Source organism: Eriocheir sinensis, chromosome 36 (assembly GCF_024679095.1).
Source record: "Eriocheir sinensis breed Jianghai 21 chromosome 36, ASM2467909v1, whole genome shotgun sequence".
Lineage (NCBI taxonomy): Eukaryota > Metazoa > Arthropoda > Malacostraca > Decapoda > Varunidae > Eriocheir > Eriocheir sinensis.
Genome location: NC_066544.1, coordinates 14,947,946 through 14,969,208, shown reverse-complemented (window position 1 = coordinate 14,969,208; position 21,263 = coordinate 14,947,946). Strand labels below are relative to the sequence as shown.

The window sequence follows — 21,263 nt, the reverse complement described above, 5'->3', positions numbered from 1 at the left end:
TTCTTCTCGTATTTCTCGGTTTTCCTTCTCTTCCTTCTCCTTTTTTTCCCCTATCCTTCTTCTTCCTCTTCTTCTTCTCCTCCACCTCCTCCTTTTACTACCCCAAATCTTCTTCTTCTTCTTCTTCCTCCTCCTCCTCCTCCACCTCCTGTCAACACTAAACAAGCCCACCTTTCAGAGACGTTGGCTCTGACACACGACCAACTATAAATATCGTCAATAAACGTGACACACAATCTCTAAAAAAAAAAAATATAGATCCTTAAATCAGTATCCAATATCATAACAATTATATGTAGTATCTAAGGAAGCTAATCTAAAAGGGGGACAAAAAGCAGCATAGTCCTAATGTGTGTGTGTGTGTGTGTGTGTGTGTGTGTGTGTGTGTGTGTGTGTGTGTGTGTGTGTGTGTTGCTGCGCCGCCTTGCTCACATCCTATATACCCCTCACTTCCTTGGGATACTGCCGGCCGGACGAGGAGGAGGAGGAAGAGGAGGAGGACGAGGAAGAGGAGGAGGAGGAGGAGGAGTGTTAAAGTCATCATCTCGAGGCAGACTCTATTCGCCACACAAAGTACACAGTAAGTTAGTTAGTTTGTTCACCTCCAGAAATAGTCAACGAAAAAAAAAAAAAATACCTCACTTGTTATGTCCCGTCCAGGTGTTTTTTCTTTCTTTCCTTTCCCACACTCTACCTGCTTACCTCCCCCCCTCTCCCCCTCCTCCCCCCTTTCCTCCTCTCCTCTCTCCTCTCCATACACACTTCGTTACCCTCCAGACAAAGTTAAGAAAATAATAGAGTTGTTGTGATGTTTTCTTTTCGGTGAAGGAGACGGACTGAGAGCTGAGTAAGATGTAAATAAGAAGAAATGCCCGCAACATCCTGCTCAGAGGGAGGGCGAAGGCTGGATGGAGAGAGAGAGAGAGAGAGAGAGAGAGAGAGAGAGAGTGGCGGGCTACGAGAAGTGTTTGCGAAAGGAGACGAGAAGGAGGAGGAGGAGGACGAAGAGGAGAAGAAGAACAGGAGATATGGAGAAGCACTACACAGACATGCTAAAAAAGGAGGAAAAATGTATATATAAAAGAAATGATAGGTAGAAATGTTAGGAGGAGAAGGAGGAGGAGGAGGAAGAAGACGAAAAGGAGAAGAAGAACAGGAGAAGTAGAGGAGAACTACGCAGAGAAGCTAAAAAAAAAAGAAGAAAAAAAAGGTGATACGTAGAAATGTTTGGAGGAGAAAGGATGATGATGATGACGAGGAGGAGGAGGAGGAGGAGGAGGAGGAGCTTCTTTACTAGTCTTACCTCATTATGTTAAGCAAGATATATAAGTTTTGCAGGACAGAGAAACACGTTAACCTCTCACGCGACAGGTCCTTCGGTACGTAGCAAAGCCTTTTCTTAATATTATTCTAGTGTTACTTCAGAGGGGATAAACCTTCTCAGATGTTATTAAATGGACAAGCAACCCCCTCCTTCATTATCCATCTATCTCCTTTTTTTAGTAACTGATTTCGAATAACACCATAGAAGGAGGGTTTTTATTTTATTTTTTATTTTCTTTTTTTAGCTATACCTCCTCCTCCTCCTCGTTCTTTCAATTTTTTTCTTTTTCATATCTTTTATTTGCTTTGTTTCTCTTTCCTTTTCTTCGCCTTCTACCTTCTCCTGGATCCTCCTCTTGTTTTCCTTCTTTTTCCTTTCCTTTCTGTTTTTCTCCTCTTCCTTCTCCTTTTCTTTTCTTCCTCCTCCTCCTCCTTTTACTCCTTCTCCTCCCTCTAATTACCCATAAATCCTCCCTTTTTTATAGTAATGACTTTCGATTAACTTCTTTGAATACATATTTGTTCCTCTTTTTTTCTGGTAACACTGCAGAGGAAAAAAATAAAAACCTTCTCGGGGAATATTTAAAGGGACAGACGGATACTCTTACACCACCCACTCTCCCTTTTTTTTGTAATTTTTTTTCCGATGGACTTTGAGTAAATTTTTCCCTCTCTTTTCTGGCAATACTTCAGAGGGGTAAAAGAAGGCTTCTCAGGGGATTTAAAGGGACATACATGGAGACTCTTAACCTTTACTTCTCCCTTTTTTTTAGTAATTTCTTGGAGTCTTTTGATATACTTTTCCCCTTTTTCTTTTAATTTCTCATCCACTTTTTTTACCCACCCACTTTTCACTTTCTCCTTTTTTTACCCATCCACTTTTTCTTTTTACTTTTATTTTTTCATCCACTTTTGCTTCAGAGGAAAAAAACAACAACCTCTCAGGGGCTATTTACAGGGACAGGTGACTACTCTTACTCCCCTCCCCTCCCCCCCCCCCCTCACTTGCCTCCTCCTCCTCCTCCTCAGGGGGTGCCGCGGCCTCTCCCTCTAAATAATAAAAGATCAAATATCGACGACTAGATTAGCTTTCCTTAATTAATGTGTGTGTGTGTGTGTGTGTGTGTGTGTGTGTGTGTGTGTGTGTGTGTGTGTGTGTGTGTGTGTGTGTGTGTGTGTGTGTGTGTGTGTGTGTGTGTGTGTCCGGATCTTTGTTTTCGTTATCACCGTCTCTTATTTCTCCTCCTCCTCCTCCTCTTCCTCTTCTTTCCTCTTCTTCCTCCTCCTCTTGCTTCTCGTCTTCTATATCCTTCTTCCTCTTTTTTTCTCTCTTCCTCTTCCTCCTCTTTTTCTTCCTTCCTTTCACTTCTACTCATTTCCTCCATTTATCATTATTCTCCGTCTCTGTTACTTCTCTTTTCCTTCATTTCCTCTTATGCCCCTTCTTCTTCTCCTCTCCTTTTCTCTTTTTCCTCTCATTCTGCTTTCTCTCGACACATTATTTCGCCTTAATTCTCTTTTCTTCTTTACTTTTTATTCTTTCCTCCTCCTCTTCTTTTTCTTATATATTTTCACGTTTTACTCTTTTTTTTCTATTTTATCTCCTCCTTCTCTTCTTTTCCTCTGTTCAATATTGCGTTTTACTACTCCTTTTTCCTCCTTTACCTCGCATCCTCCTCCTTCTCTTTTTATATGCATTTACATATATTACTCCAATCTTTTCCTCCTTTCCCTTACGTTCTACTCTTCCTCCTCCTCCTTCCTCGTCTATTTCCTTCTATAAATTCACAAACATCATTCCCGTCTTTTCCTCCTTTCCCTCACGTTCTCCTCCTGGTAAACACTTTCTCATATGACTCCACCCCACTCCACTTCCCTTTCATCTCGTCCTCCAACCCCTCCCCTTATCCTGCCCCCTCTCATCGCCTCGCCCTCACCAACAGGATCACAGACACGCAAACACCGCAAATCCAGACCAAAAGGAGTTGGATCACACGCAACCGACTCTGTTTATAGCCCAGATTACCACATTGTTCCACTTCTGTCCCACTTTCACCTTTTGTCATTTCTTCCACCTTTCTTACTCCATTATTCCACCTGCAATGCTTGTCCTCTTTTCCATCGATTCGTTCCACCGCGCTCTTCCTTCATTCCTCCACATTCCTTCCATTTGCCACTCTCTCGATTCCATTTCCATCCCTCCACTTCTGTTATTTCTTCCACTTTTTCCTATTCCACTCTTCGGGGCTTCCACAAACACCTACACTGGATAAGGCTTTCGCATAGGTGGTTGTGGTGTTAATATATCCATGAATAGGTAGTTTTATGAGCCTAGTAATAGTTTGACAAGACTTTCGTAGAGGTTGTCGTGTTAGTGTTAAAAGACGGAAAAGAGGAGGAGGAGGAGAGGGATTAGAATAGGGAGCTACAGAAGAAGGGAGAGAGAAAAAGGAGGAACTAAATACGAAGAGAGAGAGAGAGAGAGAGAGAGAGAGAGAGAGAGAGAGAGAGAAACCATTACGTCATAGGACAAGGAAGAGGATAATAACTCAGACAGGTGGAGGTCAGGTCAGGTGGTCCCAGGGAGACTAATTAGGGTCATTACCTCCACCTGCCGTGCTAATGGTGACCCGAGGTGGAGAGCAGGACAAGGGTGGATATCGATCATGTGGAGACGTTGTGGAGGATGAAAGTGGGTGAAAGCGAGGGTGGAGGTGGAGAGAGGTGGATGAGAGGCGATTTCGGGTGAAGACTGGATGAGAAAGGGAGAGAAAGAGAAAGAGAAAGACAGCATAAGTGGTGGAGCGTGGGGGGGGAGGGAGGAAGACATGGTGGAAGTGGAGAAGGAGGAGGAAGAGGAGGAGGAGGAGGATAAGAAATGCGAGAGAGGGAGAAAGAAAGAACTAGAGAGCAAGGGCATGGGTATAGGAGGAGGAGGAGGAGGAGAGGGCATGAGGAGTGAGACAGGGCATTGGCGTGGGTGGAGGCGGAGGTGGAGGAGGAGGAGATGGAGGGTGGGCATCGGTGGTATAGTGGAGTGGTGTTGATGATGCCGGGCAGTCCTCAGGGAGTTCTGTGGCGGCGAACAACCAGCATGGAGTGTGTACCCAGGGCGTGGTTCCTCCTGCCCCTGCTGCTGCCACCCCTCCTACTGGGCACCCTAGCAGACCCCCGCTCCCCCACCACCCAGCAGGTATCGACACACTCAGCCCCTCCTTTCATACCTGCCCGAACCGAACCCTCCCGCTGATCCATCTCCATTCGTCAATTCATCAATCTGTTTACCTCTGATTTTGTTTGCTCTTGTTTCTTCCTCTTCCATTTCTCTTCTTCTGTATCCACTTCCTTCATCTCTCTGGTTATTCAGTTTTGTCCTCTTCCTCTATTTCTCTTTCTCCAACTATCAATCTTTTTACCTCTGATTTTCCTGTTTCTTCTCCTTTCTTACATTTCTCTTCTTCTTTATCCACTTCCTTCATCTCTCTGGTTATTCAGTTTTGTCCTCTTCCTCTATTTCTCTTTCTCCAACTATCAATCTTTTTACCTCTGATTTTCCTGTTTCTTCTCCTTTCTTCCATTTCTCTACTTCTTTATCCACTTCCTTCATCTCTCTGCTTATTCAATTTTATCCTCTTCCTCTATTTCTCTTTCTCCATCTCTTGTTTTTTTTGTATTTTATCTTATTTGTCTGCCTCCTCTTCATCTACTCCTTCCATTATCTACTTCCTCGTTTATTCACTCTCTATTCATCCATTTCTCCTTCATCTTCTTCGTCTAACTCTTCACCTCTGATTTTGTCCACTTCCTCTATTTTCCCTTCTTCTTCTACCTCTTCATTCTACTAACTCCACTTCTTTTCCCACTTCCCCTTTCATTTGCTTCATCCACTCCCTTCATCCTTTATTTATTTTTCCTTTTTTTCTGCCTCTTCATATTATTCATTCCATTTCTTTATTCATTTCCTCTGTTTCTACTTCATTTATTATAGTTGTGCCCACTTCCCTATTGCTTTCCTCCACCTCTTCTTCCATCTTGTCCACTTTAATCAACTCTATTCGTCCACCTTTCTTTTATTCCTCCATTGACTCACTGCTCCACCTCCCTTCTTCTTCCACATTTCTCCCTTATTTTCTAGTTCGTCCCTCCACCTCAGACTCGCTGTTTCACTTATGTCATTTCTTCCACCTTTCCTGCTTCTCCACTATTCCACCTCCCAGTTATTCTCCTCCACTTCATTTATCCTGTTTTTCCCGTCTTCCACTTTTCTTTCCTTTCCACCATCTTCCTTCTTTTTCCTGTACCCCAATTCCTTCTTCCGCATCCACTGTCTCTCCTTTTCTCCACCTTCCTCCCCTTCCTCTTCCACCTATCCTCCACTTTCTCCTTTCATCTCCTCCCCTCCACCTTCTTTATTCCTCATGTATCGCAACTCTTCCCTCCGCATCCAGTCTCTTTTCCTTCACCCTTCTCCTCCATTCCTTCACCTCCCTCCTCCTCGTCCTCCACCTCTCTCCCTCCACCCAGTGCATTTAGGTGGAGATGGAGTGTCCCGGGGAGATTTATGGCAGGGAGAAACACTGATGATGGGGTGGAGTTGAGTAATGGTGGTGGTGGTGGTGGTGGTCGTCGTGGCGATGGGAAGGGGGGGGGAGGGGTATAGTAAGGGTGATGTTTTTGTTTTTATTTACGATTTTGTTTATCTTTCAAACTATGTAAGTGCTTGTTGTTGTTGTTGTTGTTGCTGCTGCTGTTGTTGTTGTTGTTGTTGTTGCTATAGAGTGGTAAGTCACAACGCATATATACAAGGGAGAAGTCATGTGTGTGTGTGTGTGTGTGTGTGTGTGTGTGTGTGTGTGTGTGTGTGTGTGTGTGCGTGCGTGAGCTAAGGTGGTGCATAAACTGTGTGGCGTTGTCCAGTCTTGACCTTGCGTAGAGCTTTATATTGTGGTGGTGGTGGTCATGGTGATGGTGGTGGTGGTGGTAGTAGTAGTAGTAGTAATAGTAGTAGTAATAGTAGTAGTAGTAGTAGTAGTAGTAGTAGTAGTAGTAGTAGTAGACGTAGTAGTATTAGTAGCAGTAGACGTAGTAGTAGTAGAAGTAGAAGTAGTAGTAGTAGTAGTAGTAGTAGTAGTAGTAGTAGTTGAGGACGAGAAGAAAAAATAATATAACATCAACTAAAAGAAAAAAAAAATTACTCTCTAATGAACCCCAAATAAGAACACAAACACACTAACAAATAACACCCCCCCCCCCCCTCCTCTCTCTCTCTCTCTCTCTCTCTCTCTCGATCGTTCTCTCTCCCTCTAATCACAGTGCAGCTCGCCCCTCTTTGCCTTGGCCTTGCAGCACTTGGCATGCAACTTCCAGCTTGATCGAGGCATTCCACCGCCGGCCTTGAAACACACACACACACACACACACACACACACACACACACAGGGAGATGATGAGCGCGACCCCTCGAACTCATTGCAGCTAAAAAGGCGACAAGTAGAGGAATAGGAAGACTTTACATTGGGTTTCGTTCTTTTACTCTCTGTTTCTCTCTCTTAAACACACATACACACACCCAGATATATACACAGATATATATAGATAAAGATACTGATAGATAGATAGATATAGTAGTAGTTATAGTAGTAGTAGTAGTAGTAGTAGTGGAGGTGGTGGGAGAGAAAAGAACAAACTAATTAAACATCATCTGAAATTCAATAACTAATTAAATAAGAGGGATAAATAGATAGATAGAGAGAGAGAGAGAGAGAGAGAGAGAGACTGACTATAAGAAACCAAATTACTGACGTGACTCGCGCGGGTTATGAGAAATGTACGAAAATTGCATCTTATTTCACGTGAATTTTTAACAAGTCACGGTGTAATTTATTTTCGCTATTTTTTTTCTCTTTTTTTGCCTTTGCCTTTTAATCAGCGCTCCCTCGTGTGCGTATCTGCGGTCACCTGTGCGTATTACCTGAGCACATGGCGTATTTGGGGGCCACGCGCTTGCATACCAGGTGAGCAGGTGAGTGTGTGGCGTCTTGGCGTTGGAGGGAGTGATTCAAGGCGGTGTTCCTCCAGACGCTTCCACCCCTCACATCAATTGTTTCCAAAGGCCAATGTGGAGCTCAATCGGGGTCTTAGTTATTTTTTTTAGGTTCGTGGTACAGAGGAAGGGTCAAATTACCACCAGGGTCATAAAACTCCCTCCTGGAAATGCATAAAACTCCTACTGATTCTTTTTAGGTTCGTGGTACAGAGGAAGGGTCAAACTACCACCTGGGTCATAAAACTACCTCCTGGAAATGCCTAAAACTCCTCCTGATTCTTTTTAGGTTCGTGGTACAGAGGAAGAGTCAAACTACCACCAGGGTCATAAAACTACCTCCTGGAAATGCCTAAAACTCCTCCTGATTCTTTTTAGGTTCGTGGTACAGAGGAAGGGTCAAACTACCACCAGGGTCATAAAACTACCTCCTGGAAATGCCTAAAACTCCTCCGTATTCTTTTTAGGTTCGTGGTACAGAGGAAGTCAAACTACTCCCTGGGGGGTAAAAAACCTCCTGGAAATGCCTAAAACTCCTCCTGATTCTTTTTAGGTTCGTGGTACAGAGGAAGGGTCAAACTACCACCAGGGTCATAAAACTACCTCCTGGAAATGGCTAAAACTCCTACGAAAGCTTTGTCAAATGTTCTTGGACGCCAAAAAGTTTAAGAATATAACCCTGAAAGCATTCGGCGGCCACGCACATACATTTTACGTGGTTTTCATTGTTCTGTGCATTTCCAGGGGAAGTTTAGTGACCCTGGTGGTAGTATGAACAATCTTCCGTACCATGAACCTAAGGAAACACTCACTGGAACGCGACTGATATCCTTTCTGGCCTTTGGAAAGAGTTGACGTGAGAACCAGAAGCGTCTCAGAATACCGACTGTAGGAGCGGAGAGAGAGAGAGGGAGGGAGAGCGTGAGAGTTCAAAGTGAGTGAAGGTGAGCGTGACGAGCCCCGTGTCACGCACAGGGGGGGGAGGAGGGGGAGGGCCGGGGAGGGTCGGGGGCAGCGTCCCTGACTCCCGCCACAACACCCCGTCACCACAGCCCGGGGCGACTCGGGAGGCGCTGATTTTACTTTCCAGCCACACAAAAACTTCCACTCACCGAAGATAAAAATAACTATTAAGGTCATCGCGACGAGGGTTTAGCAATTTAAATTAGTTGCTTGATCATCGGGTGACAATTTTTTTTCACCGTTATGACTGAAAACCTGAAGATCAAATTCAAGAAAACACATGCACTTAAAAACTACACTCGCCGCTGGCAAGTAGATAACTGTCTGTACTCGCCACAGATATCTTTTTACAAGACACGGCAGGTAAAACATTCACTTTATTCAGTGGTGTGTGAAAGGTTCGCTTGGTAGTGAAAACAAAGGGGAGAGAAAATACTAAACTACTCATATTCAGTTCCTCTTCCTTTGTTGGCTTAACTTTTTATTTTAGCGGAAAATCGCCTTCATTACCCGCCTCACGCAGCAATATTCGCGGCCACAGACTAACAAACCGTAATTTGCCAGGCCGTTATTTCGGATAGATTTCTCCCTTCACGGAAGTAACTCTTGATAACAGTCGCGGTGAGCCTTGATAGCGCCCCCCTCCCCCACCGCCCCCAGGCGACGTGCGCCGAGTGTTTGCTTGGTCAGCGCCGCCGACGCCCTTCCAGATACCGTAACATTGAGTTGTGTGCATGCACAGTTTAAATTGGGGCAGAACTCGACAAAGGGACGGAATGCGACGCCAACAATTGTGAGCACTATCGAGGCGCTGAGCCGACGCCGCCTCAGCACGTTTCCCGCGGCACACGACTCGCAGTATTTGCGTCACGTCAGCGATCATTGAGCGCAAGGCAGGAAAATTACCTGCTATTGCTGTTCCTGCAGCCGGCCTCGAGCAGCCTGAGCCAGGGTTTCTCAACCCTTTCTGACCTCAGCGACCTGTATTGTATATGCGTGGCCGGAACCCCTCGAGTTAGGCTTTGCTTGCTGAGCACCCTCGTAGTTTGGTGTCAAAAATTACATATTGTTGCTGCACCATAAAGTAGATAAAACATCTCATATCATTAAGTTAATTTCTAAAAAATATATTTATTTTATTATTTTCTCTAAAAGTACGTCATTCGTCTATAAACTCAATAAGAATATTTGTAATATATTGATCGTAAGATACAACTGACTTCCTGGAGCGACGTCAGACATGCAGCCTGACAGTCCCAACACCCTGCACTGTGTCTGGGCGGAACACAAGCCAGCACCCCTTGAAATCAGATTCAGCACCCAGGGGCTGCTGGCACACGAGGTTAAGAAACGCTGGCCTGAACCCTTTGTGGCTGCTTAGAGTTAAGCGAAAGGCGGCTCACGCACTGAGGTTACTTGCATGTCACGGCCGGCCACACAGGAGGCAGCGGTGAGTGCTGCGGTGAGCGTCGGCCAGTGGGTCAGAGGGCCAGCCATGCATGCAGGCCCATCACCGCCTCGCCGCCTCCTGCAGCCCTACACGCCGCCACTACAGATTCAGCTTTAAGTGATCACGCTAATTTGACAGAATGGCCACGGCGGGGCAGCAGGAGGGGAGGCGGTGGTGGCGATGGCAGCAGCAGCAGCCGCTCTACGCTATCGTGAAATTACTGTTACCTAACCCCGGGCGGGTCTGTGCGCCATATGGCCTGTGCCCTGCCCCGCCCCGCCCCGCTGTGCCCCTCCCCGCCCCAGAGAGAGAGAGAGAGAGAGAGAGAGATGGCCCTGAGGCTGACAAAAATCCTCGCGCCTAGAGTAGCCGCGTGGCGCCACCAAACCTTCTCCAGGATGTTGGTGGCGAGGCTGACGCTGGCGCGGTAATTATAACAATACTAATAAAAAGGCGGCGGCGGCGGGGTGAGGCAAGTGTCCAGAAATAGCGCCTCAGCTCAGCGCCGGCAATAAAGGAAATGAGTTGAACACATGAGCCGAGAGAGAGCACTTCCACCCTCATCACCACCCTCACACCACCACCACCACCACCCCCCTCCCCCCCCCCTCACCACCACCACCACTAGCGCAGGGGACGTGTCAAACAAACTCCTTGAGATGTGAATGAATGAGTTAATGATTGACTGATTGAATGAGTGAGTTTGTGAAAGTGAGTGCGTGAGTGAAGGAGAGAAGGAAGGGAGGAGGGAGGGAAGGGAGGGGAAGAGAGGGAGGGAGGAAAGGAGGGGAACGCAAGAAGTGAGAGTTGAAGTGGAGGAAGTGTGGAAATGTGGATGTGGTGAACACACACACACACACACACACACACACACACGGTCGATGTCCTGCACCACTCTCACTCCACTTACTCCCTTCTTCCACTCCCACACACTCCACACGCACTCCCTTCCACTTACCACCTCCACCTCCCTTTCATTTATCCCCCTTATTCTTATCCACTCCATCCACACACAGCCTACTCCACTTAATTCATTCCATCACCATCATCACCACATAGGGTTCGATTCCACCTGCTCCTCCTTCTCCACTCCTTGATCCACCTAACGTGACTTGATCCCTTTATGACAGGATTAAACTCATTCCTTGGAGATCATTGCAACATAACCCTATATACACGTGTCGTTTCTCTCTCTCTCTCTCTCTCTCTCTCTCTCTCTCTCTCTCTCTCTCTCTCTCTCTCTCTCTCGAATTGTCTCTTAATTGACGCTCTTCAACCTTAGGAAAAGCCTTTGTATTGTCAATTAGTCATTTCTCTCTCTCTCTCTCTCTCTCTCTCTCTCTCTCTCTCTCTCTCTCTCTCTCTCTCTCTCTCTCTCTCTCTCTCTCTCTCTCTCTCTCTCTCTCTCTCTCTCTCTCTCAAGATTATCCATTTACTATGATAATCGCCTCCTTTATCAGCCTCCTTAATTCTCCCTTGACACGTAACAAACTCCCATCATTTCCTATTCCTTACACCACGCCTCCTCCTCCTCCTTCTCCTCCCCTTCCCTTCCGGTCAAGTTCTCTTCCCCTTCCTTTCCTTTTCATCCCGTCTCCTAATCCTCTTTCCTTCCCTCTCCGTCTCTAGTCTTCCCCTTCCTTCCCTTCTCCTTTGTTTCTCCTCCCTTTCCCTTCCGGTCAAGTTCTCTTCCCCTTCCTTCCCTTCCCGTCTCTACTCTTCCCCTTCCTTCCCTCTCCGTCTCTACTCTTCCCCTTCCTCCCTTTTCGTCCCGTCTCCTCCTCCTCTTTCCTTTCCTTTCCGTCTCTACTTTTCCTCTTCCTTCTCTTTCCATCTCCTCCCGTCGCTTTGCCTTTCCTTTCCTTTCCTTCCCGTCAATTCTTCACGTCGCCTCTCCTTACAACATTAATATCTTTCTTCCTTTCTATCTTTTTTTTTCTTCTCCTCGCCTTTGTTGTGTATTGTGTTTCTTCCTTTCCTTTTCCTGTTACTCTGTTTCTCTCTTCTTCCTTCTTTTCCCCCCCTTCCCTGCTCTTCACTTGCCATCACTCCTTTCTTGTTCCTCTTCTTCCTTACACTCTTTCCCTCTTTCTGTCACCCATCATTTTTTCCAAGCTCTATTCTCCCTTTTTTCCTCTTGCTTTCCATCTCTCCGTTCCTCTCCTTTCATTCTTTTCGTTCACCCTCCCTTCCCCTCATCCATCCATTTCCCTCCCTCCCCACTTTCTCCCCTTTGCATTTCTCCATCTCCTTCCCTTCTCTCCCCATCATTCCTTCCTCCCCTTCTCCTTTATCTCCCCATCACGCCTTCTCTTCCCCCTCTTTTTTTATATTGCCATTCCTCCCCTTTCCATCTCTTTCTCTCCCCATCACTCTTCCCCTTCCTCTCCCCTCTCTCCCCATCCCTTCTCTTCTTTAGGGGAGATGAGTTGGGGAGGAATTATGATGATTACGTGTGTGTGTGTGTGTGTGTGTGTGTGTGTGTGTGTGTGTGTGTGTGTGTGTGTGTGTGTGTGTTTGCGAGTTCATAAATTAATCTTTTTTTTGCTTTAATATTTTTTTTTCTATATTTTTTTTCGTAGTACGTGACAGTATAATATTTTCCTCACGTCTATGATATATAATTTTAGTCTCTCTCTCTCTCTCTCTCTCTCTCTCTCTCTCTCTCTCTCTCTCTCTCTCTCTCTCTCTCTCTCTCTCTCTCTCTCTCTCTCTCTCTCTCTCTCTCTCTCGCAGTATCGTATTCTTACTCTTATTTTAACCCCCAACAAGAAATGAGAGAGAGAGAGAGAGAGATAATTACACACAAACAGGCCGAGGGAGGGAGAAAAATTACATAATTACTTAGAAAACAGACTCCAGAGAGAGAGAGAGAGAGAGAGAGCGAGAGAGAGAGAGAGAGAGAGAATGGGCAATAGCTCAATGATGACACGCTCTATCGATATTTTTCCTTCTACATAACCTTAAACCTGATAACCTCTCTCTCTCTCTCTCTCTCTCTCTCTCTCTCTCTCTCTCTCTCTCTCTCTCTCTCTCTCTCTCTCTCTCTCTCTCTCTCTCTCTCTCTCTCTTGTCTTTCCTTCCCTCTCCTCATCCTAATTCTCCCTTTCTCTCCTTTCCTCTTTCTTAGTCTCCCTCTCCTCTCCTTATTTCCCATTTTCCTCCCTTCTCATTTTCCTGTCACCGTTATTTCTCTCTCCCTTCTCTTATTTATCCCCCTTTTTGCTATCCACCCCTTCCCTTTCCTTTCCTTTCCTTTTTCCTCCCCTTTACATCTTTCCCCTTTCCCTTCTTTCTCTTTACTTGGTCCCTCATTTTTCTCTTCACCTTCACTTTCCAATCATCTCATCCCTTCCTCTTTTAATTTTTCCTCCCTCTTGCTTCCTCCTTTCCTTCCTCTCTTCCTCCTTTCCCTACTTCCTTTCTCTTCCCCTCATCTTTCATTCTTCTTCCACTTTTCTTTTCTCTGTTTATCTCCCGTTCTTCCTCCTCTCTGCCCCACCTCTTCCATTCTTTCTTCACTTCTCTTCCCTTCCCCAATCCTTAATTCTTTTCTCATTCTTCTTCTTTTCTCCCTCCTCTTTCTCCTTTTTATTCTCTTTTCCTTTCCCCAATCTTTCTTCTCTTATTCTTCATTTCTCCCTCCTCTCTCTCCCTTTTTATTCATTCTTCACATCTCTTCCCTTCCCCTATGCCTGTTCTCTTATCCCTCTTCGCTTCTCCCTCTCTCGCACGCCAGGTAGCCCAGGTGAGTGGCGGCCGGCAGGTAGAATGGAACTCAGGTGATCGACCCGGCACGCAGGTCTCCCACACCCATCCACCACCACCTCCACCCACCACCGCCCGAGCCACCCCCGCCCCCCTCCACCCATCGCTCTCGTTCACAGGTGAGAATGGATCTTTTTATCATTGTTTTCAATTTCCGTGGTGTGTGTGTATGTATCTATGTATGTGTGTGTGTGTGTGTGTGTGTGTGTGTGTGTGTGTGTGTGTGTGTGTGTGTGTGTGTGTGTGTGTGTGTGTGATGCGTTGTGAAGTGAGGAAATGGCATGTATATATTAATGCGTTTTTTTTCTCACCTATTTTTTTTTATATAATGAATGCGATTTATCTTTTCATCTAGTTTTGTATATTGATGCGGTTTAATAATAGTCTTAACCCGGTAGCTGTGGGATCATATTTCTTAAAGGCCCCTCAAAGCGAGAATAATGAGAAAAATCATCGCTCACGCAAACCATTTCATAATATATATCAACGCATTTGTGATCAATTTATGCATCATCTATTTTGGGGGGTTTATATCATGGCAAAAATTTGGCCCGTCGCTGGTACACGGTAAAGCCACAAATTTGTCCCGTCGCTGGTACACGGTAAAGCCACAAATTTGTCCCGTCGCTGGTACACGGTAAAGCCACAAATTTGGCCCGTCGCTGGTACACGGTAAAGCCACAAATTTGGCCCGTCGCTGGTACTGTAAAGCCACAAATTTGGCCCGTCGCTGGTACACGGTAAAGCCACAAATTAGGCCCGTCACTGGTGCACGGTAAAGCCACAAATTTGGCCCGTCGCTGGTACACGGTAAAGCCACAAATTTGGCCCATCGCTGGTACACGGTAAAGCCACAAATTTGGCCCGTCGCTGCTACACGGTAAAGCCACAAATTTGGCCCGTCGCTGGTACACGGTAAAGCCACAAATTTGTCCCGTCGCTGGTACACGGTAAAGCCACAAATTAGGCCCGTCACTGGTACACGGTAAAGCCACAAATTTGGCCCGTCGCTGCTACACGGTAAAGCCACAAATTTGGCCCGTCGCTGGTACACGGTAAAGCCACAAATTTGGCCCGTCGCTGCTACACGGTAAAGCCACAAATTTGGCCCGTCACTGGTACACGGTAAAGCCACAAATTTGGCCCGTCGCTGCTACACGGTAAAGCCACAAATTTGGCCCGTCGCTGCTACACGGTAAAGCCACAAATTTGGCCCGTCGCTGCTACACGGTAAAGCCACAAATTTGGCCCGTCGCTGCTACACGGTAAAGCCACAAATTTGGCCCGTCGCTGCTACACGGTAAAGCCACAAATTTGGCCCGTCGCTGCTACCGGGTTAAGCCATAGTAGGTTATCGGTATTTTTTTTAAAGGTCATGTGGTTTTCCTTACTAATTTCTTCCCTCAGCTTGTGTTGCCTTTCCTTCCCTACACACCACCTCCCTTGTGCCTTTCTACTTTCCACACCGCTTAAATTTCGCTCATTTCCTTTACTCCTCCCTGTTCTTACTCTAATTTGGTTAAGTTTCCCTACACTTCCTCTGCTCCGCCTCTCACTAACTCACTATACTTTTCTGTTTCACCTCTAAATTTCACTAACTTCCACTACTCTACTCCACTGCTCCACGGTTTCTCCATTCTTGCAGTTTCTCATGTACTCTGCTCAGCTGCCCTTTACCCCACAGAAGGTGCCGACAGGACGAGGAGAAGCCTTCACCGTGCCTCTCACCGCCGCCGCCTCGCCTCAACGGCTAGAAGGCCCACCAGACAACAGCAGAGAAATTTCAGAGCTGCGCCGCCCCAGACTCGCTCCATTAGACCCCATGCAAAATCACGATCCAACGGAAGAAGGAAAAATAACCGAGGCCTCAAAAAGGGGAGGAAACACAAGCATAAGTCCTCCTCGAGCCCTCCAGTGGTGCGTGACGCTGCTAGAGCCACTTACGGTGAGTTAATCCTGAATAAGGTTTAGAAAGCTTAAATACATGAAGAACAGGTACTCTAAACTCAGTGTTAGAATAAGATATTCAGAGTATCATCGTAATCTACATTGTTCTGACATACTGCTTAAATACGTTAATTGCTTATGTTCTTCATTACAGTGATCAGAAGCAAGCCAGATATTACGCGAGGCGGGGTGCAGGAGGCGCCTCGTCAGGCTCCCTCTCCTGCCGGAGCGAGTCACCAAGGTCACGGTTTCCAGCATTACAGTGACTTCAACCGCAGGGCCGAGGAGAGCGAGGCTGCCCTCAGGAGCCGTGCTTCAAGACAGACTGTCATTAGCACACCTGACACCATCGTGAAGGACGGACAGATATTCCATAGGCATAACGGCAAAGAGGAAAACGACAGGGTCACCAGAGGACAGAGTAATCGGCGACACGCCAGACCTGGGGATCAGCTGGGCCGGTATGACGATATACCGCAGCGGGACTCAAATGGCGGAAGCCTGTCAGGAGTACATGGTGGCGGCAACTACTTCACGGCGGAAGCCCTGAACAGCGGCGGGAAGAGCCACACATGGGTGGCAGGCAACGTACGGGGAGTGGACGGGTCGGCGCTGACCCTCAATGGAGGACAGCTGACCCAGGCTGCATTGACACTTGGGGAAAACTCTTCATCCAGGGCACAAGTCACCGATCACCACGGGACTGACGATCCCATACTCGCCTCCAATGTGGGGGCAGGCCAACAGAGTGGCACGGCGGACGCCAGGGCACGCGCCCCCGACGCTGCCACCACTCATGCCCAGATCGAGTTTTCCCCTGATGGCATCAACGAGGCAGAGCCGGGTGAGCATGGCGCCGCCTCGGCGATTGCCACCCCACACGGCGAGTCCACTCTGGCCACGCTGGGCGGCAAGTCGGTGCACGGGTCATACTTGGGTACGGCACACTCCAGCACCCTTCAGGCCCAGTCCCTCCATGCCCACCAGGGCGAGGCTCTGCCCTCCGTTGAGGGCAACATGGTTCCAGGGCACAGCAGCAGGGACATGATTAGGATGGAGATGTCAGATATGTTGAGCAATATCATGGAGACGGTGCACCAGCCACAGATGCTGCCAGAGGTGGCAGCGCTGCCCCCGCCTCCGCCCCACCTCATTCCGTCAGGTACTGGCCTTGTTCCTGCTAGGGAGGGCCTGGTGGTGGCCAGCGGTGTGCCGCCCCAGGAAAGTGAGATCGGCCAAGTGCCCCAACAAGTACATGAGGAACAGGAGGGTGGTGGACGGAAGGTAGCCCCTCCGGCAGCGGGGCAGGTGGGCATGGCCACTTACTTCCAGGGAGAGCTGGGCACACCTCCAAATGGAACTGATCTGGCTGAAACACACTACGAGGACTACAGTTTCGACCCGTCTAACTATTACGATTTCAACGGCTCAACAGACTACCTGGACCCCTCAATCTTCCACGTGCAGCCCCTGGAGGAGGACTTGTACCCCCTGTACCCCACACCTGCCCCTAGCTTGGCCTTCCCTCAGCCAGACCTCACCTCCCATCCTCCAGGTCTTGTTCACCAGCTCCAGACCACTACGCCAGACCTGCAGCCACACCCCAGCCAGCCCCTTGAGCCCCACCAAACTTCTGACCCTCACCAAACTCCAGAACAGCCCCATGATCCGGACTACTCCCAGACTCCAGACCAACCTTATATCCCTGACTACACTAATCCCCAAGACTACTCAGAAACTCCAGAGGGCATTCCCGACCACTCCTACTCAGCCAAACAACCCTATATTCCAAGATACTTTCAAAATTATAATCAAACACATATTCCTGACTATTCCCGAACTACAAACGGCATTCCAAGTTCCTCCCAGACTCCAGATCACACTCCCGATTATTCTCAAACTCCGGATCGCTTCCAAGATTATTACCAAACTCCAGACCGCATTCCAGGCCATTCCCAGTCTCAAGATCGCTATCTAGATTATTACCAAACTCTGGACTATTCCCAGATTCTAGATTATTCGCAAACTCCAGACCACATTCCAGACTATTCCCAGACTCCAGATCGCACTCCAGGCCATTCCCAAACACCAGATCACATTCCAGATTCCCAAGTTCCAGACCTTTCTCAAACAGCAGATGGCATTCCAGACCATATTCCAGATTCACAAACTCCTGAACATTCTCAAACACCAGATTCCCAGACTCCAGACCACCTTCCAGAGACTTCTCCAACACCAGACCATTCCCAGACTCCAGACTATTCCCAGACTCCTGACCCAATTCCAGATTCCCAGACACCAGACCACATTCCAGAAACTTCTCGAACACCAGACGATTCCCAAACATCAGACCGAGTTCCAGACAATTCCACGAAACTTGACCCTATTCCAGATCATTCCCAAACACAAGATCGCATTCCAGGCCATTCCCAAACACCAGACCATTCCCCAACACAAGATCGCATTCCAGACCATTCCCAAACCCCAGACCGCATTCCAGATTACTCCCAAACTCCAGACCACATTCCGGGTTATTCCCAAACACCAGACTATTACCGAACTCCAGACCGCATTCCAAGCTATTCCCAGACTCCAGACCGCACTTCAGATCATTCCCGAACTCCAGATTACTCCCAAACTCCAGACCGCATTCCAGGTCATTCCCAAACACCAGACCATTCCCGAACTCCAGACTACTCCCAGACTCCAGACCGCATTCCAGACTATTCCCAGACTCCAGACCGTATTCCAGGCTACTCCCAAACTCCAGACTATTCCCAGACTCAAGACCGTATTCCAGACTATTCCCAGACTCCAAACCGCACTTCAGGCTATTCCCAGACTTCAGACCGCATTCCAGACTATTCCCAGACTCCAAACCACACTTCAGGCTATTCCCAAACTCCAGACCGTATTCCAGACTACTCCCAAACTCCAGACCGCATTCCAGACTATTCCCAGACTCCAGACCACTCCCAAACTCCAGACTTCATTCCAGACTATTCCCAGACTCAAGACCGCATTCCAGACTATTCCCAGACTCCAAACCGCACTTCAGGCTATTCCCAAACTCCAGACCGCATTCCAGACTATTCCCAGACTCCAGACCGTATTCCAGACTACTCCCAAACTCCAGACTACTCACGAGCTTCAGACCGCATTCCAGGCTATTCCCAGACTCCAGACCGCACTTCAGACTATTCCCAGACTCCAGACCGTATTCCAAGCTATTCCCAGACTCCAGACCGCATTCCAGACTATTCCCAGACTCCAGACCGCACTTCAGACTATTCCCAGACCCCAGACCGTATTCCAGACTATTCCCAGACTCCAGACCGTATTCTAGACTATTCCCAGACTCCAGACCGCACTTCAGACTATTCCCAGACTCCAGACCGTATTCCAGGCTATCCCCAGACTCCAGACCGCACTTCAGACCGTATTCCAGACTATTCCCAGACTCCAGACCGCACTCCAGGCTATTCCCAGACTCCAGACCGTATTCCAGACTATTCCCAGACTCCAGACCGCACTCCAGGCTACTCCCAGACTCCAGACCGTATTCCAGACTATTCCCAGACTCCAGACCGCACTTCAGGCTATTCCCAGACTCCAGACCGTATTCCAGACTATTCCCAGACTCCAGACCGCACTTCAGGCTATTCCCAGACTCCAGACCGCACTTCAGGCTACTCCCAGACTCCAGACCGCACTTCAGGCTATTCCCAGACTCCAGACCGCACTTCAGGCTATTCCCAGACTCCAGACCACATTTCAGGCTATTCTCAAACCCTAGACCATTCCCGAACTCCAGACCAACAATGGCGACATCAGCCTCAGCAGCCAGACCGCCAGACCCCAGCTCAGCCTTCCATTCCATACTCCTCCCCTGGTCGTCAACAGCCTCACACCCTTGACCGTCACACTCCAGTTCGGCCTCCTGCTCCTGACCAGCCCACCAGGACACACCACCAACCCAGCCACCCCCTGAGTTCCAGACCTTCAGGGACAGGTGTAGCAGCAAGGGATAGGGGTAGGGGATGGGCTGTTGAGACTACACCAATGCCTATGGGAATACCCATAGTCCCTGGTGAGCCTGGCAGCACCCAGACCTTGCCCAATGGTAGGGATGGACCCACCCTGAATGTCATAACAATGGGTCAAGGCCAAAGAATGAAGACGTCACTCATGCAACAACCTGGGATCTACATTCAAGCTGGGGAGAAGATTCCCGGGGCCCCAGGTTACAGCATCCCTCCTGGGTTTCGTGGTCGTGTCATCCTGGGACAGAGTTCACCAGCAGGGGCCAGCTCACAAAGAATGGTGCAGGGTTTCAACACGCACCTGAGCCTCACATCACAGTCACCAGGTTCAGACAGAGTGTTTGCCTCAGTCACTGGCCCCCACGCATCACGACAGCTGACCAGTGAAGGTGGAGTGCCAGGGCTGCACGTCACTCTGGGTGGGTCAGAGGGGCACCGCCCACGTCACCAAGATCCTCAACAATACTCATCTTCTGATGACTACCACACAGGAAGAGGAAGAGGAACATCAGGACAGGGGACATGGACTGGCAGCCAATCAGGACACACAAGGCCTTCCCATAGAGGTCAGCAGAGTGGTAGAGGAAGACCATTCACTTCATCCACAAGCTCAAGTCGAGGACGCACAAGTCAGCCCAGTAGATCAAGGGGTACATCTTGGAATGGCAGACAGAGCTCTCCACAAAATGGAAGAAAGTGTGGCTACTTCAAAATCGTATGCATGGTGGTGATAGACAATGCTGGTCAACAGAGGAAGTGTCAGCCTTCCTACAGAACTCGTGACTGCTGCTGCTAACACTTCATTGTCATACAACATACCATCTGCCTCTATATTTGTTGACCAATACTGAATTAAATTACTTCACAGCAGAACAGTCTGCCGAGAACACTTGCTTACTATATATCGTTTCAGTCATTTGAAGTCAGTGGTTTTCTTATTATGTTGGGAGACAAGTCTTTTGCTGTAAGTTAGGCTGAGATGACCTAATCAACAATTTATCCGTCTCCACACAAGGTATTACAACTGAACTAACAGGTACTACACAGTGTATTGTCCTGGAGCACTATTCCAGACATATAATACAGCCAAGCATGTGGACAGACAGTACACTTACCAATACCCACTCTATGCTACACATCCCCAAAGACCCCAGTGTATATGTAACTTCCGGTTGCATGTGCAAACCATAATAAATGGATGTAAAAAGCCAGACTTCTTTTTCAATGTTTATTTTATGGAAAATCAAGGGCCTCAAAATATAAATCAATAAGAAATTACATTCATCATACACACCTTAGCACCAAACTTCCTTAACCCAACTAGATATACTTCCTTCACATTTACACCAAATTTAGTCCAAATACTTCTCTTTTTGCTGTTGCCCTCAAGATATTTAGTACTATTATACGTAACTTCCAAAATTTACCTGTTCAAGTACCTTTCAGATTCTCAAAAGCTGCATCAAAGACTTTAGGAATCAAGAATAAAAATAACACCAATACAGTGCAGCCAACATTTAGCAATTACTTATTAATATTTTCAAACTAGTAAATCAGAACCACTCACCAGTAATATCCTAGAGGAACACCATCTTGTCCTTCAGCCTGCAGGAGTAAACACAATTAAGATCTAAAAACACTTCAACCAACCATATGACAAAGCAATAATACCTCAGACTAATCTTTACATCAAAACTCTTCAGAAGTCTAACATGTGTTAAACATC

General features: G+C 47.6%; 1 protein-coding gene across 1 annotated transcript; it reads left to right on the top strand.

Annotated features, from left to right (window-relative positions):
• The first annotated feature begins 4,298 nt into the window (after positions 1 to 4,298).
• On the top strand, positions 4,299 to 20,748 carry LOC127007887 (uncharacterized). The gene is made up of 4 exons (XM_050879334.1): positions 4,299 to 4,516; positions 13,519 to 13,666; positions 15,232 to 15,492; positions 15,649 to 20,748. The coding sequence occupies exons 1-4, from the start codon at positions 4,331 to 4,333 to the stop codon at positions 20,331 to 20,333; spliced, it is 5,280 nt and encodes a 1,759-aa protein (XP_050735291.1). The 5' UTR covers positions 4,299 to 4,330; the 3' UTR covers positions 20,334 to 20,748.
• Positions 20,749 to 21,263: the final 515 nt, after the last annotated feature.